The sequence below is a fragment of the Formica exsecta genome, unplaced genomic scaffold, assembly GCF_003651465.1.
Source record: "Formica exsecta isolate Colony F162 unplaced genomic scaffold, ASM365146v1 scaffold416, whole genome shotgun sequence".
Taxonomy (NCBI): Eukaryota; Metazoa; Arthropoda; class Insecta; order Hymenoptera; family Formicidae; genus Formica; species Formica exsecta.
The window spans coordinates 124818-140670 of NW_021851402.1; the positions used below are offsets into that span (position 1 = coordinate 124818).

At 34.2% G+C, this 15853-nt stretch overlaps 2 protein-coding genes and 1 long non-coding RNA gene across 5 annotated transcripts in view; 1 reads left to right on the forward strand and 2 right to left on the reverse strand.

The window, feature by feature from the left end:
- Nucleotides 1–3391: 3391 nt before the first annotated feature.
- Nucleotides 3392–4163, reverse strand: LOC115240123. The gene is made up of 2 exons (XR_003884739.1): nt 4025–4163; nt 3392–3879 (listed from the first exon to the last, which is right to left on the reverse strand). It is a non-coding gene; the product is annotated as an uncharacterized LOC115240123 (long non-coding RNA).
- On the forward strand, nt 3871–6018 carry LOC115240122. The gene is made up of 4 exons (XM_029815095.1): nt 3871–4321; nt 4413–4919; nt 5018–5470; nt 5766–6018. Exons 1-3 carry the CDS (start codon nt 3984–3986, stop codon nt 5316–5318), a joined length of 1146 nt encoding a protein of 381 aa, XP_029670955.1. The 5' UTR covers nt 3871–3983; the 3' UTR covers nt 5319–5470; nt 5766–6018.
- Nucleotides 6019–10687: 4669 nt separating this feature from the next.
- Nucleotides 10688–15853, reverse strand: part of LOC115240120 (splicing factor 3A subunit 3) — a 7090-nt gene continuing 1924 nt past the window's right edge. For 2 of the 3 annotated variants that reach the window (XM_029815091.1, XM_029815092.1), the window contains one exon: nt 12520–13809. In XM_029815091.1, coding sequence (XP_029670951.1) covers nt 12520–13809 — 1290 coding nt within the window. Of the gene's footprint in view, nt 13810–15853 lie in introns of all 3 variants that reach the window. The other variant, XM_029815093.1, reaches the window with a different exon arrangement.

Sequence of the window (15853 nt, forward strand, 5' to 3'; positions counted from 1 at the left end):
TATATATATATTAAAAGAAAAGCATATACATATTAAAAGATGAATCAAGATTGCTTTTACAAAATTGTCCAGCCACATCAAGCAACCCAGATAGTTCATAGCCTAGACATGTGAGTCTACATTTACATTTAATGCTGATCTGATAAAAAATTAGAAAGGGATGCGGAGATCGACTGTTCGTTTGTGGAAGAAATGTCCCCAAGTCGTTTGGGGCGCGGCGAAACTCCGAGACTCGAGAAGAGCCAGCTATCGATCGATAGCGACGCCTGTGCAGTGAGTGAGTCTGAGCTACGATCAACGACCATAGAGCCCAGGCGAAATAATCGCATCGTCTCGTCGACATAGCCTGCTTTCGACGAATATAAGGACGGTGTTATCAGTGTTGACGATATTGTCCTTTTCACGTGCTCCTGCCAGTGACGCGTATTTCTTACGACTTCTCGTTTCTAGCGAGGAGTCTTCCTCGACTCCATTGGCCACGCAAGCGGCTGATGAACACGCTGTTTGCAGTAGCGGCATCTTTGGCACGACGAAACGCGTCGTCATGTGGCTGACAGTGCAAGATATACTAGGTGCGAGAGTGATATTGGAATATTTGTGCGTATTTATAGAATCGCGCCGGCTTCATTCGTAACTTCGGGATCTTCCGCAAGCGACGATAATTTTGCGACAATACACTCATAATCGCGATGAGAAAAAAATTAAGAGAAAGCGCATTTCTGATGCAGTTGATATAAATTGGCTGAAAATGCATGTATTGTCATGTAGTATGGTTTAATTAAGTATATAGCTCATAATACTTAGCTGCTATCATCACCAATTAGTTTATGATCATATCGTGTTTACAGGGATCATTGCGGATGCAAGCATAATTCCTTGCATATTTCTATTAATGACAACAAATAATAACTAACCATAGTTACCATCGAAATTAATTCTAAAGTGGAAACAAAATTTTTTTTACATAGTTAAAATAGCTTAATATCATTAAAAATAAATCGCACAAAAGAAGTTGAAAAGAGAATAATGAAACAAATATTATTATAGTTATTTCTAACATCCTTCACACAATTTAATAAAAATATGAAAAGAAAAGAGAAAAAAAGATATATATTTAAATACTAGATCAGATTTGATTAATTTAACTTTTATGCGTCAAAATAGAAAGTTTTCAATAATTTTTATACTTATATTAAAAATGTAATATTTCTTTTTTTGTGAATTTGAAATACGCAAAGAATATTAAATATCTTTTACTGTTCAAATCTGACTTTGAATATATAATTCTTCTATTTTTCATATAATTTTTCCTTATATAATATTTACTTAATCCTTACTTAATACTTTTTTTCAAGACTATTAACTTTCAATACATCCTGAATTTAGTCTCATTATTCTCTTAGCTTTAGCAATATAAAAAACAAGCTAAAACACATTTTGCGATATTTTATTTTATTTCAATTGAATAACACGCGTAACACACTAAATGACTGAAAAAGTCGAAATATATAACTGAGGAAAACGCAGAAATGCCAATCTTAGAAAAAGTTGAATTTTAATTTCGGAGAATATATACATATGTATATATATAACATAGTTCAACAAAAAATGACTTTATTCGAACACCGGAACGAGACTAGTCATTTCTTATAGTTTTTTGGACGCTGAACACGAATCCGGTTTCCAAATTGCTCCATCATGTCAAAATTTTGAGAAATTTGCAATTAAAGTTGCAAAAAAGGGCTATTTTCACGAACTTTGTCATATTATAGCTACAATATGTGACGTGCTGGAGAAGTTTTATTGCAATCAAAATAAAGTATGTTGTTAGGACTTTCAACCCTCAAAAGGAATTTTTGACATCGGTTATGGTTAATAAGATATCTATGATTAAATATGGGGTGTATTGCAGAAGTTAGCTGTGACGTAGGTCATTTACGATTTACCAAATAGCTTTCAATTATTATTTAAACTTAAGAGTTTTTAGGTCGCTGAATACGAATTCAATGTCAAAATTGTCAAATTCAAAATGATGGACTTAATATGGCGAATGTCAAAACTTAAAAAATGTTTAGATTGCAATCTAAACATTTGACAAATGATGGATTCAATATGGCGAATGTCAAAACTTAAAAAATGTTTAGATTGCAATCTAAACATTTTTTAAGTTTTGACATTCGCCACATTGCGTCCATCATTTTGAATTTGACACTTTTGACATTGAATTCGTATTCAGCGACCTAAAAAACTCTGAAGTTTAAATAATAATTGAAAGCTATTTGGTAAATTGTAAATGACCTACGTCACAGCTAACTTCTGCAATATACCCCATATTTAACCATGGATATCTTATTAACCATAACCGATATCAAAAATTCCTTTTGAGGGTTGAAAGTCCTAACAACATATTTTATTTTGATTGCAATAAAACTTCTCCAGCACGTCACATATTGTAGCTATAATATGACAAAGTTCGTGAAAATAGCCCTTTTTTGCAACTTTAATTGCAAATTTCTCAAAATTTTGACATGATGAAGCAATTTGGAAACCGGATTCGTGTTCAGCGTCCAAAAAATTATAAGAACCGACTAGTCCCGTTCCGTTTTTTTTTCTTTAACTGCGTAATTGTCGATTACGTAGCCATATCCATAATCAATATGACATTACAATAGTTTTTCGCTATTAGCTATCCGAATTAGAAACTTTTTCGCAACTTAGAAGAAAGAAAAAAATTAATCTAGATTATAGTTTATCTGTTTAATTTACGGTACATACAATCACAATCCTCAGAGAGAGAAAGAAAGAAAGAGAAAAAGAGAAAAGAAAAAAAGAATGAAATGATGAGGTAACTCGCATATCTGTATTGTCAAATTAAATATTGACAATTTTTTTTAAGGTTTTTTTTATGTGTAGAATGTACGCGGAAATCTATGACCTATACAATTAATGGCGGATTCTTTAACAGATTTAGTATCGAGTATTTTGCTTCCAAGAAAAAGATTTCAAAGATCATTATCTGTCGTAGTTTCCAAAATTATTGAATATTAATATTTTGATAATTACAATTCAAATCTTAATTCCAGAATAACAGAGCAAAGGTGCCAAAACCGACGTAGACCTATCAAACTGACATATCTCAATTTCTTAGCGATTAAATGTTGCATTTTATTAGAGCTGAATTATATCTGCTTAATCAGTTTAATTATTAGAAGCCCATTGTTCGTGCATTTATTGTTTATTTATAAGATATAAAAACTTTATTATTTATAAGATAAACTTTATACTGATATTTCGTTATTGCATATAAAATTATAATGTGTATGCGAAAGAGGCGATAAATCATATTTTAACATATTTTTATAAAAAATATCGAAATAAATTTTATCGCAAATTTTTTTTTATTCATGTTTAATGGAATAAGTTTGCGATATCTGCCAATACAATTTTTTTTTCGATTCGTAAGTTAATAATTGTAACTTTTAAGCACAATTATCATAAAATTAACTCTATAATATAAAATATGTACAGTATGATTATTTATTGATGAAAATTTTAAAGGGAGTTTTATATTTTATCTATCTCTACTCTCTTACATATATGCGAGAAACTGATTTATTTGTGTAAGATGCCGAAAAAAATTTGTAATATTTTTTCTTCTAACGTTATAATCAATTATAATCGAGAACATCAATAGAACAGAAATCTTAAGTTAAACTTTGTTGACAAGTTTTTTTTTCACACTTAAGAATTAATTTTTTTTTTACCTGATTAATCTTTCTATCTCTAAAATATCATGTATATCACGTATAGTCATCGCATTGAAAACGGAGAAGAAACGTTGGACGCTCAGGATGACATAAATTCGCCACTGTAACCACTCTGCAATCATCGAAAAAAATTAAAACAGCCAAAGTACGCAAAACAGAAACGGAGATAAATAGACAAATAAATAGAGATCGGACATTGACGCAAGTGAATACAAAATGTCCGAAAGTGAAATAAAGCCGGCTTCGCCGATACCTACGGTTATGTGCGCGCAATGCTGTAGTAGCAGCGGTGGCAGTGGAGGAGGCAGCGGCGGCGGAGGTAGCGGTAGTCTGACATCCAAGCAATGTCCAGCCTTGCAAGTCACCTCACGAATGCTGCGCTCGCCGAGTCATGAGAGCGTTACCACCGATTTATCGCTCTTCAGCGTGTCTTCAATCGCGAGTGATCTGCGCGGTGCCAATAGATTAGTCACTTTCAAGTCGTACAGTGACGCGCAGCTTACCGCACGAGGACCTTCTCCGAAACCGGATTCTCGACAAATTCAGGGTAACAGGTTCGTATTACGTGTTATTCTTACACTAGACATTTATTGTGCGCAAAGAAATCATTCCATATTTATCATTCAACTATATATATCTCGATAGACCAGCGGATATTCCTGAAATTCTTTGGTTCGAGGAAGAGAACGAGCTAATACGTAGCTGCGGAGTTTTATCATCAGCACTGGGATTGCGTAAGAGCTTCAGCACGAGCGATGTGTCGCAGCTTCCCAGTCCAGACGCGGCTGGAGCCGGTGGCCTTCGAACAGCAGTATCCGCTCTGGCTCTTGACACCGTCCAGCGCAATACCCTGCTGCTGGAGCATGCTAGACTTGATCATGCTTCGAGGTCCTGCAGCACCTGGGTCGCCGTAGGCGAACCTGTAGCCAGTACATCTCAGCTTCCCAGCCCACATGGTGGAGCCGCGCAAGAACAACAACAGCAGCTATCGGAACCACAGCAGGCACAGCAACAATCTTCCTCTAACGCTCAATCAGTACCGCAACTGCCGCCGCAGCCACCGGCGCCGCCGCCACCGCCTGTACCCTTTACAGGAGCAGATCTAGTTAGGTCCGTCAACAAAAAAGTCCGGCAAAATTATATACGACGAAGGTTAGTAGTAGCGTTTATTGAAGAATTATTAAATTACGCTGTTGAAGTTTCTTTTTTCAATATAATGCATTAATGATGTTTTATTTGCATTACGTTAGATTACTTACTACGTACCGCGCTTTGGAACGTCTCTCGCAGAGTGAATTTAATTTAGACCAATTAGAAGCAGCAGCTACCGCGGCGCAGACTTCTCATGGAACTACTTTATTGGTGCCCGGAACAACCGCGCGGGTTCCTAATACTTCTTTGATTGGGCGGAAGGAGCGAAATCACGCATTGACAATCCGGGATGTTGAAAGAGAACGTGGAAATCAGTTGTCTAAGTACGAGAGAAATATGATGATCTTCAATTGGCTTCACACTCTAGACGACAGCGCAGTTGTAGACAGCGTTGAATAAGAGCCAAGAAGATTCTGTCACTGTTTCTCGCAACTCCGACAACATGCGATCTATCGTGCCTAAGTCCCTCTTTCTTCGATACTACTTTATCGAGAGGGCACTTCATTGATATAGACACCATATTGTCGCATCTCGGAGGATATCGTTAATTCGTAAGATTTTGAAATATAGTTATATTGAATTATGACATCTACAGCGAAAGATTATACAAAAAATATTTTCTTGCGCTATTCATTGAAGTAAATTAATTTCTTTTCGTACATTCCTGGTCGTATTCGATAAAAACAGTAAAATATGTTGAAGATTTTTCTTATAACTTTTTTTTTCATTAATTCTTCTGCCTAATAAATACCGGAATTATTTGGATGCATTATTGCTGAATGAAAACCGTTTATTAATTCACTCGTTTCACATTTCCTTGGCATTTATATAAATTACGGTTTTTAGGTAGTTAGAAAGGGACAACGGAGGAAAAGGATAAAATGGCGATTTATCCTTTGGCATTCAGCAGAGTCTGTATCTATCATGTGAGGATTAATAAATGGCTGTGTAATTTAGTCTATATATATTCTATGTTTCTAACGAGAGAATAAGTGTCTTATGATTAATTGTAAGATTGAAATTTACAGCTACCTATTAAGACTTATATGTCCACTGCAATCATATAAGCGTATTAAATTATGATATTAGAAGCGAGAAATCATATGAATTTTATTCTTGCGATATGGGTGCGGAAAAAATACTGGGACCCTAAAATATCTCGAAGGGAATAGGTTTTGGAGGAAAATGTTAAATGTAAAAGTTTTTGTGTATCGAAAGAACTATCTAACTGGTCAACTAGATTTTGGGCCCAGTAAGGCCCAAGTCGATTTTTTCAAGTAGGGACCCACATATTTTTTATCACGGATTTAGGTTCAGGACACGTTTTTACATCTGACTAGCCGACATTTGGGTTCGAGGCCTCATTGGGCCAAAGATCTGGTCTATCTTGCGATCCAAAATCTAATTTTGCTTTCTTTTAAGCAGAAAACCGTTCTAGACATCGACACGTGACGAAAAATAGGAATTTTTATTGAAAAACTTGATTTGGACCTCATTGGGTCTAAAAAGGGCCTCGGACCCAAATGTTTATCCGCTATATCAGATGTAAAAACGTGTCCTGAATCTAAATCCATGATAAAAAATATGGGTCTACTTACTTGAAAAAATTGACTTGGGCTTTAGTAGGCCCAAACTAGACTCCGAGTCCAAAATCTATTTGATCAGTCAGATAGCTCTTTTGATACCCAAAAACTTTTATGTTTAAGAATTTTAAGAAATTAAGGCTCTCGAGTGACATCACAAATTTCAAATATTCGCGGGCTAGTAAGAGCCAGACGCGGATGGTAGTGCGTCAGTTTCATAGAAAAATAAGTTTTCTATGAAATTGATTATGTGCAGAGAGACAAAATTTACTTGGTCCTATACCAAGATTTTTAAATTAATCTCAATTCGAAATTTATAGGTTTTGTATTTAACATTTTCAAGAATCTATTATCCAAAACCTATTATCCCTTCGAGATATTTTAGGGTCTCGGTAATTTTTCACACCTGCCTATATAATATATGGAAATAAATAAATTTTTTTGAATGTGACCATTTGTGTTTGATAATATGTGTAGATTAGTAAAATACAACAAAAACTTTTTTCAGCAAAAATGGACTTTACAACAATTGATCAAAATTTACAGTTATTTATTAATCCACAAATAAAAAAAAGAGAGTTTTTAGTATATTTAACTAATCTATATTATCGACCAAGGATGATCGCATTCAAAAAATTTCAATGTATTTTACAAGAATAAAATTCATACGGATTCTCGCTTCTAAGTATCGATCATGTAACTTTTTTCCTAGGGCGGAAACGTGAAAAGTGAAAAATATTACCATTGAAATTAATGGCAAAATTGTTCACTTTTCATGTTTCCGCCCTAGGGGAAAAGTTACGTAATCGATACTCTGGCTGTGTTCCGATATTCACTGCCAGTCATAGACATAGATTGTGGTACGATATTCACTGCCAGTACAAAATATCTACAGTTTACGTCACGTACACAATACATTTTCAGTATTCTGTATTCTTAATATTTAAATGGCCGTAATGATCTGGGGTTGTCATGTATTCGGGCCAACAACAGGTTATATTAGAGTGTAAACTCAGTTTTTATGTATATATACTGGAAGAAGAGAAGAGAGGGAAGGAAGGAATTTTTGTTGGGAGGTGGTAGGAAAGGAAAAATAGGAAAGCGCAGGCCAGGGTCGAGTCGGGAATCGAACCCGAGATCTCTGGGATGTGAGTCAGGCGCGCTACTCCCTGAGCCACCAGAGCCCCCTAAGAATTACATTTTCAGTACTGGCAGTGAATATCGGAACGCAGCTATAGTATATCTAGACCGAGTGTTGAAGAGTGGGGGCCAAGGTGCACGTAGAAAAGAACATACTCTGTTAGGTGCTCCTTGCGTTCTGTCGCACGTAGCATAGCGAAAGAGAACGCTATACTACATGCGAGCGAGAGAGAACGCAAGGAGCACGGAACAGAGTACGTCCTTTCTACGAGCATCTTTACCCCCACTCATTAAATAAAGGCAAACGCTCGGTCTACATATACTATGTCTATGCTGCCAGTACTGAAAATCTATAGTGTACGTGACGTAAATTATAGATTTTCAGTATTGGCAGTGAATATCCATAGACTTATATAATAAACTGCGCGTCCCCGTAAGAGGAGCTGAATACTACATTAGAAAGAGAGAGCAACAGTGTCGAGATGCTGTCTCTTTCTAATACGAAAGTTGGTGGGGGACTTGGCAAACGCATCGGAGGGGACAAGGTTCGCCGAATGGATAGAAACGGGCCATCTTTCCCCTTCTCTTTACATGTGCGAGAGAGAAAACATACCGGACTGACTAGCTCTGTCCTTCAGATCTTGTCATCAGCTCGCCCATAAGAGCGCGCGTCTATTATACAGGATGTCCCAAAGCACCCTTGACAACGCTCGTGAGCAGGTAGAGGACAGTAAACTGAACAGAAAAGTCTTGTACCATTTTTTACTATAACGCTTAATAAAAGAGTTATTATTGAGTAAAGTCTGGTCAATCAGCACCGACTTTTAGCCGGACGCACGTCAGTGAGCCGCCCGTCTGTTAGTGTGCATCGCCGGAGCGACGGAGCGCTCAGGCACACTACCAGGCGCGCGGCTAAAGGTTGACGTTGACTACGTTTACACGTCACCCCTAATCGGGTTTAATAACATCCGTAGTTCGAAGGCTGGCCAATCACAGTCATTCCATTCTTCAGAGGAATAGCTGTGATTGGCCAGTTTCACAACTACGGATGTTATTAAACCCGATTAAGGGTGCCGTGTAACAGAACTCTGTGGCTCATCTTTGTGTGCGTATCCCTTCCGTCTATCTTTCGGTGCGGCCGCGTCTTCCGTGCATAGACAACAGAATGTGGCATCACTGGTCGCATTCTTTGTCAAGTTTTTTAGCGCCAAATACGAACTTGACAACGCAGCGCGCGTGCACTAATGCATGCACTAGCGTGTTACTAGTTCATTATCTAATAACTTATTATTCAAATTATGCTGATTTGTTATTTCCAATTTGTCAGTGTTTTGCTTAACTTTATCCACTGATTGTAGAGAAAAAAATCATCAGTAAATTTTTTTTTGCAAACGGGCGAACAGTAGGTGAGAGAAACAAAGCCCGCATAAAGCAATGAAAAAGAAACGATAAAATAATGATGTATATAAATTATGTTAATTTATTTATTTATATTATAATACGTATCTACTTAACTTGTCTTCTGCGACATCCCGTCAAAATAACTGAGGTACCTATCACATATACGTAACTGTAAATGGCACGAAAAACTTCATCCATCTAACAACACTGACCGAGAATCAAAAAGCAAAAGAAGAAAAATCGCATTAAACTTTGAGTGCGGTCCGTTTCACGCATTGAGCGCATAGATCGCCTGGAAATCTATAATATATATTACGTGAACTATAGATTTCCAGGCGATCTATGCGCTCAATGTGTGAAACGGAACGCACCCTATGTCTATGAGTCTATGTGAATATCAGAACGCAGTCCTTGACGTCATAATTCAATATGGCTGCAGTGAAGATATAGGAGTCTAAGGGCCCTTGCACAATGCTAGGCGATAGCGATAGCGATAGAAATAAAAACAGAAATTTCCAATACTGGAGAATGCATATGCCAATGCTTCTCTACAAAGAATAACATTCTGCATTGGCATATACTATTATATAGCTATCTAGCTATATAGCTATTAGCTATGGCTATCGCCTAGCATTGTGCAAGAGCCTTTAATTTACGAATCAAAAAAAGAATCCGACATATTTCACAAGCTTATTTTATCGAATACAAATAACAGCATGTAAAGAAGCTAATTTATTCCAACTATATTGCAAGAATAAATTATTTCTATATAAAGTATTATATAGCATATAATATATGATTTCATATCATATGGATTCCACTCCTGATGTTATAACCCGATATGGCTGCAGGAACAAGTCAGAAATTATATATATAATAAAAATTAAAGGAATTAAAATAAGATATCCGTCCCTTCTCGTCTAGCAATATCGGTGTTGCTGTGACGAGTGTATCCAAAGCATCTTGTATAAAATAGAAAAGTTTCACCGGCTACATACAAAGTATTTGTGCATGCAACGTATATCTCATAACGAATTCGAACGCTTGACTATTTTGCACTAGTGCACACTAAAAGCCGTATCCATACAAGTTATTTAAGTGTGGAAACAACATATAAGCATCTTGACTAATAAATTTTCTCCTCCATTTCCAAGATTCTGTTTTAAATAATGTGATATTAGATATTTTATGAGTAATGCTGCTTATTTCTTATGTTATTGCATATTCTTTTATAAAACTTTATATATAACAAACTCTACATTTTTATATATCAGCATAGAATAATGCAAATGATTGAATTCCTTATTAGATACAAATTGAAGAATTATTCGACTTGGGAATATTCTTAATGCAATACAGAAAATATACATTTTTGCATGGATGTTCTTTAAAAACGATACTAATTAAAATGTTTTATTATTGATTATAGAAATATTTTATTTTATTAGTTCATTGGTTAGTCTAAAGCAACATTTGAAATTAGAAATATGATTAAAAAATGATTTCTCTCTATGGTATATAATATAATTATAATAATTTTGCGCCAGATTTTAGATATGAGAACTTCAAAAACAAAAACTCATAATTTGACACATCAATTCAATTACTTTAAACAGTTTAGTAGAGTATATAAATATAGGGTTCAATTTTAATAATCGATTATTTAATAGTGCAATATACAATTCTATAGAAAAGTTCGTGCATTGAAAGAGCACAAACATATAAACTGGAAGAATATGTCTTGTGTTATGTACTTATTAATGTTAGATACATATCGATAAGAAATTTTTAATCAATGGAACGTGTATTGATGAAATTTTAGTAATTGTAAACCAAAAATTTTACAATGTTTTGCATTTCCAGTATGCAACTAGCATACTGGACATCCGGCTAACGACATCCGAGTAGTATATAAAGATCAATGATAAGAGATGCAATTTGTGAAAAGCTCTACTTGTGAAATATAAAACGATGATATATACGTGCGCAATTTAGCACATTGTCCTCTATAATTAAATATTCGAAGAAAACTAATTATCTAAAATTTCATTTAGTCTAATCGCGCCATATAAGAGCTTGATAGATATGTGCCAGAATAAAACAATTTACTTAGACATTTATTAAGAAAACATGCATAAAAGAGTATTTAATTCTATGATGCGTGTTTCTTAAAAAAGCCTTAATTGTCCAGCGTAAACAATAAATCTGAAACAATTACTTTTATACTTTCTATCTGACTAATTGTAACGGAGGTACAATAGATTATATCAGTATTATGTGCCGCGATCATGAGACACAAATGTTTTTGGGGTATTAAATGGATGTGCGATCACAATTAATGCGCTTTCATATATATTAAATGTTCCTTCCAAATATAATATTCATCGCGATACTATCTAGTGCAGAGAGAATATTGAACAAATATAAGATTTATTAAATATTATATGTCTACACATATATACACATCTTGTCTTTATCATTATAAAGATAAAATATGAATAAGAAAAAGAAAACAGATAAGAACATGATGGTTGTTATATATTCCATTGATTATTAATAACCGGTATAAAAGAAAGAAGAAAAAAGCCTTAATATTTACTTTATTATAGATGCGTTTAACAGTAAAAGCAACTTTGAAATTGTTGCATAATTTTTTATCAAATGTTTTCTGACAATTTATGTTCACTTCTAAAATATTGGTTAAATAGATGTCGTGTTTTGCGGTACATTAATAATATACTTCTATTGAATATTAATGCATTAGATATCTTTTAAACGTTTCTTTTTAAGCTTCTTTTAAACGCTTCTATTTCCTTACCTCAGCCATATTAAATTGAAGCGAAATTATATGAATCTTTTTCCTGTATGAAATATGTCGAAAGTAGTTACATTTTTCGTGACTCATATTCGATAATATAGTTTGATCAAATATAGCAAAACCATTTTTTTTACAAGTGTCCTATATTTAAATTTATTAGATATTTCTTAATTCATGAACAGAAAAGAGAATAGATATATTTTATTAATGTGTATTATTAAACGTGCAGAATGGTGACGAAAAACTAATTTATTTCAATACATTTTGCAAGAAAAAAGATGCATATAATTTTTCTCGCTTCTGACGATATAATTTAATATCAGTGAGGAATTAGAAGCTTTAATGTTACATATTGTTCTAACAAAGTTGACAAACTTTGTTAATTAAAATTTCAAAAACGGTCACAAATCAAGAACAATTATATCAAGATTAAACAAAAGATCACAAAGCATGAAGCGTATTAAAAAGCGAGAGATACATGTATATATGTGTGTAAATAGTTTCAAGATACTAATACAATTTAACAGATTTCAAGACAAATGGATGAAAAAGTTTTCTTGGCGAAAATACTTTAATGAAAAAAAGAATTATAAAAACTAGCAATACAAATGACGATCTTGGAACATTATAATAAAATCCAACTTTGATGTATACTTTATTATAGCAAGCCTTGTCTCTTAAGATCCTCATATGTTTTGCGATTGACTACATTGCCAAGCGAGTCTTCAAATTCTTCTTCCTGTTCTGGTTGCCAACGTTCTGCTTGTTTCTGTGCTTTGAGCTTTTCCCACAAAGCAAGGGCATCTTCAATCTGAGTGACATTGGCGAAGTGTGCCGTGTTTGGGATGCCGAGACAGCGCATGCCGTGAGCGTGTCTCCATTCCGCGAAGTGTCTCTGGAATGCCTTTGGACCTTTATATGTAAAATTACCACAGATTTCGCAATTGTAACTAATATTTAGACCATGCAATTTGTATAACCAATAAGGTATGGGTTTCCCATCCCAGCCCAAGGGTAAATTTTTTGGATTATATGGAACCTCATTGTCATCCTCTTCTTCCGATTCGCTCGCACTTGCCTCTGCGTCAGAATCGCCTCTTTCGCCCTCGGTTCTTGCTTGTTTTCTTTGTACATTTTCTTTCGTGGCTACTCGTTGACTGGATACTAGTTCGGCGAGCTTATACACGTGAGCCTCTAATCGTGCAATTTCTTTTTGCTTCTCGGAATCTCTGGTCTTAGCTGACTTTCCTTTTCGATTCTTAGCTAATAAATTGGGGTCTAAAGAGGGTTCGCCCTTTGTACTGAAAAGTCTTTGCGCCCGTTCCTCGAGCGTACCTCCGCATTTAAGTCCTAAAGCCATCAAAGCTGATTTTAATCTATCCAAACCAAGAGATGCTAATTCTTCCCATGATGAGAATGCAGATAATTCCAAGTGTGCTCCTACATGAGTCAAAGCACTTCCAGCTTCCTTGGGCCAACCAGGAAATGTGCTTTTCTCCCAATGAGTCTGAAAATCCTTATTGGCTTCTGTAATCTCTGTACTAATATCTAGTAGAGGTCTTACTCTACTCAGATAATCTGTCAAATATCCTAATAGGGACTCAACATATCTTTGATACTCTGCATTCTTTCTCTCTCTAGGAATATCAAATAAGTGATCAAAAGTTGACAGGTAAGTTATATAATCTACTTTTTCTATTCCTTTAAGATTAATGTATTTTTGGTAACATTCATGAAGATCGAGATATTTTCCATAACCTTCCTCATCTGTAAATTCAACAAGATTGGACAATTCTTCTGTTGGGTTTTCTCTCATCTTAGCTAATTCCTCAAATTCAACAGACATGGGAACACTGATTTCATTAGGATGTCGCCGATAAAATTCTTTTATCGACTTCAAACGCGAATAAAATTCTGAGAATTCATTTGGACCAGAGAGTGCTTGAACCTAAGAACATAATCAAAACATAAGAACAATAAAATAAGATTTGAATTATTAAATTGAAAGATACAAACATACATGCACATTCAGAGTGAGTCACTAGAAACTATCTTTTAAGATAGTTATCTATCTTTATAAATATTAACTTTCCACACACAAAAACGTTTGAGACAAAAGTTAAATCATCTTGAAAAACCTACATTATTGTAGTTTTAATTTTTTTTCAGGTGGAGATGTCAAAAAGTTTTAAAGGTCATCACAAAGTTTTTTAATGGGAAGCCCTATTTTTAATCAACTATAATTATAGAGGATGAAAAGACAAATCTAACGACTTATAACGTTTTGACCGTGAGGTGATCTTGAAATGAAAAAAAATCTAGAAAAACAAGAGGAGTAATAGTAAGTAATAATTTTTCAAACAAAATAAATTAATTTTATTTAATAAGATGTTCAAAGAGTTGTCCATTTATTTTATGACACTTTTGAATACATTCTTTAAATGCGCGATCTCTTTGCAACATATCTTTTGGAATTGTTCGATAAGCATTGGTAATAATTGCTTCATATCTTCGGGTTTGATAAACACAATGTTGATAAACACAAGAAAACAGAATGTGTCAATGGGATTTCATTGGGATGATAGTGAACAAATAGTATATTGAAATGTACCAACTCCCAAAAATATGAAGCAACGTATTATCAATATCGAACGATTTCAAAAGATAGCATTAAATAAAATTAATTTATTCTGTTTGAAAAATTATTATTTTTATCATTTACCTATTTTACTCATACTGTTTTTCTGGATTTTTTCATTTCAATGTCACCTCATAGTCAAGATGTTATAGGTTGTTGAATTCGTCTTTTTATCTTCTACAATTATAGCTGTTTAAAAATAGCTTCCCATTTAAAAAAGTTGAGATAACCTTCAAAACATTTTGGCGCTTCCACTTAAAAAAAACTAAGATAACCAAAAAATGTAGCCCTTTCAAAATAATTTAACTTTTGTCGTAAACCTTTTTTTCTAATCAATATTTGTGAAGATATCTTAGAAGGCAATTTCTAATGACTCACCCTGTATATATAAACTTAAATACATCAAACCCATAAAACTAATTTATCCTTTTCATTTGTCGACTTTATTAGATAAATCTGCAGTTGTGAAGTGTAATGACTATTAACTTGAAAGTTAAATATCTCAGAAACTATTTGTTTTGAAATACATATACCTTACATAATACTTTCTTCTCAGAATTTGCCGCTCTGTAAAATTCTATTATAAAGCCAGTGGCACATGGTGCTATTTTATTTGCTGAAATGCTTGCGTGCACTTGTGCTAGCAATCTTACTGTCTGCTAGGCTGGAAATTGTGTCTGCTGGTCATGCTGCTGACTGATCTGCTGGATTTCCATGATAGAACAGATGCTATTTTTCTTACATGGTCCTGTGTTGGCTCATTGCAAGAGCCAATCAAGACACAGCTAATTAGGATTATGTGAAAGAAGTTATGTTAAAGTATTCTCTCACAAGTGTTGTTGCATGAAAAGAAATATGACGCATATAATGCAGTTGCATTTTTTCGTTGTACTGCAGTAGTAATAGCCTGCTCCATATTTATTTACAAAGCCACAACAAAGTACAAAAGCCAGTACAAGCCAGTACGAAAGACAGTATCGTTTGAAGCCAAGCCAGCAACATAATCAGCAGCACTGAGCAATAGTGCGCATACGATAGCAAGCATACAAATCCAGCTAGCAATTCAGCAGATAAAATAGCATCATGTACCGCTGGCTTAAAAAAATGATATTACACTTAAAAAAATAAAGTTGACTTTCAAGTTTCTTTTATGTCTTTACTCACAAAAACAATTAATGCCATAATATGACATACACATCAAAACTGTAAAATTCTCTAATTTCAATTTTTCCTATTGTTTAAAATAGCAAAGATATATTGGATGAATAATTAAAGAACCACTTTCTGTGTGTGTGTATGTGTGTGTGTATTATATGGATATATTCACACAAATGCACAAATACATGCACGTAAA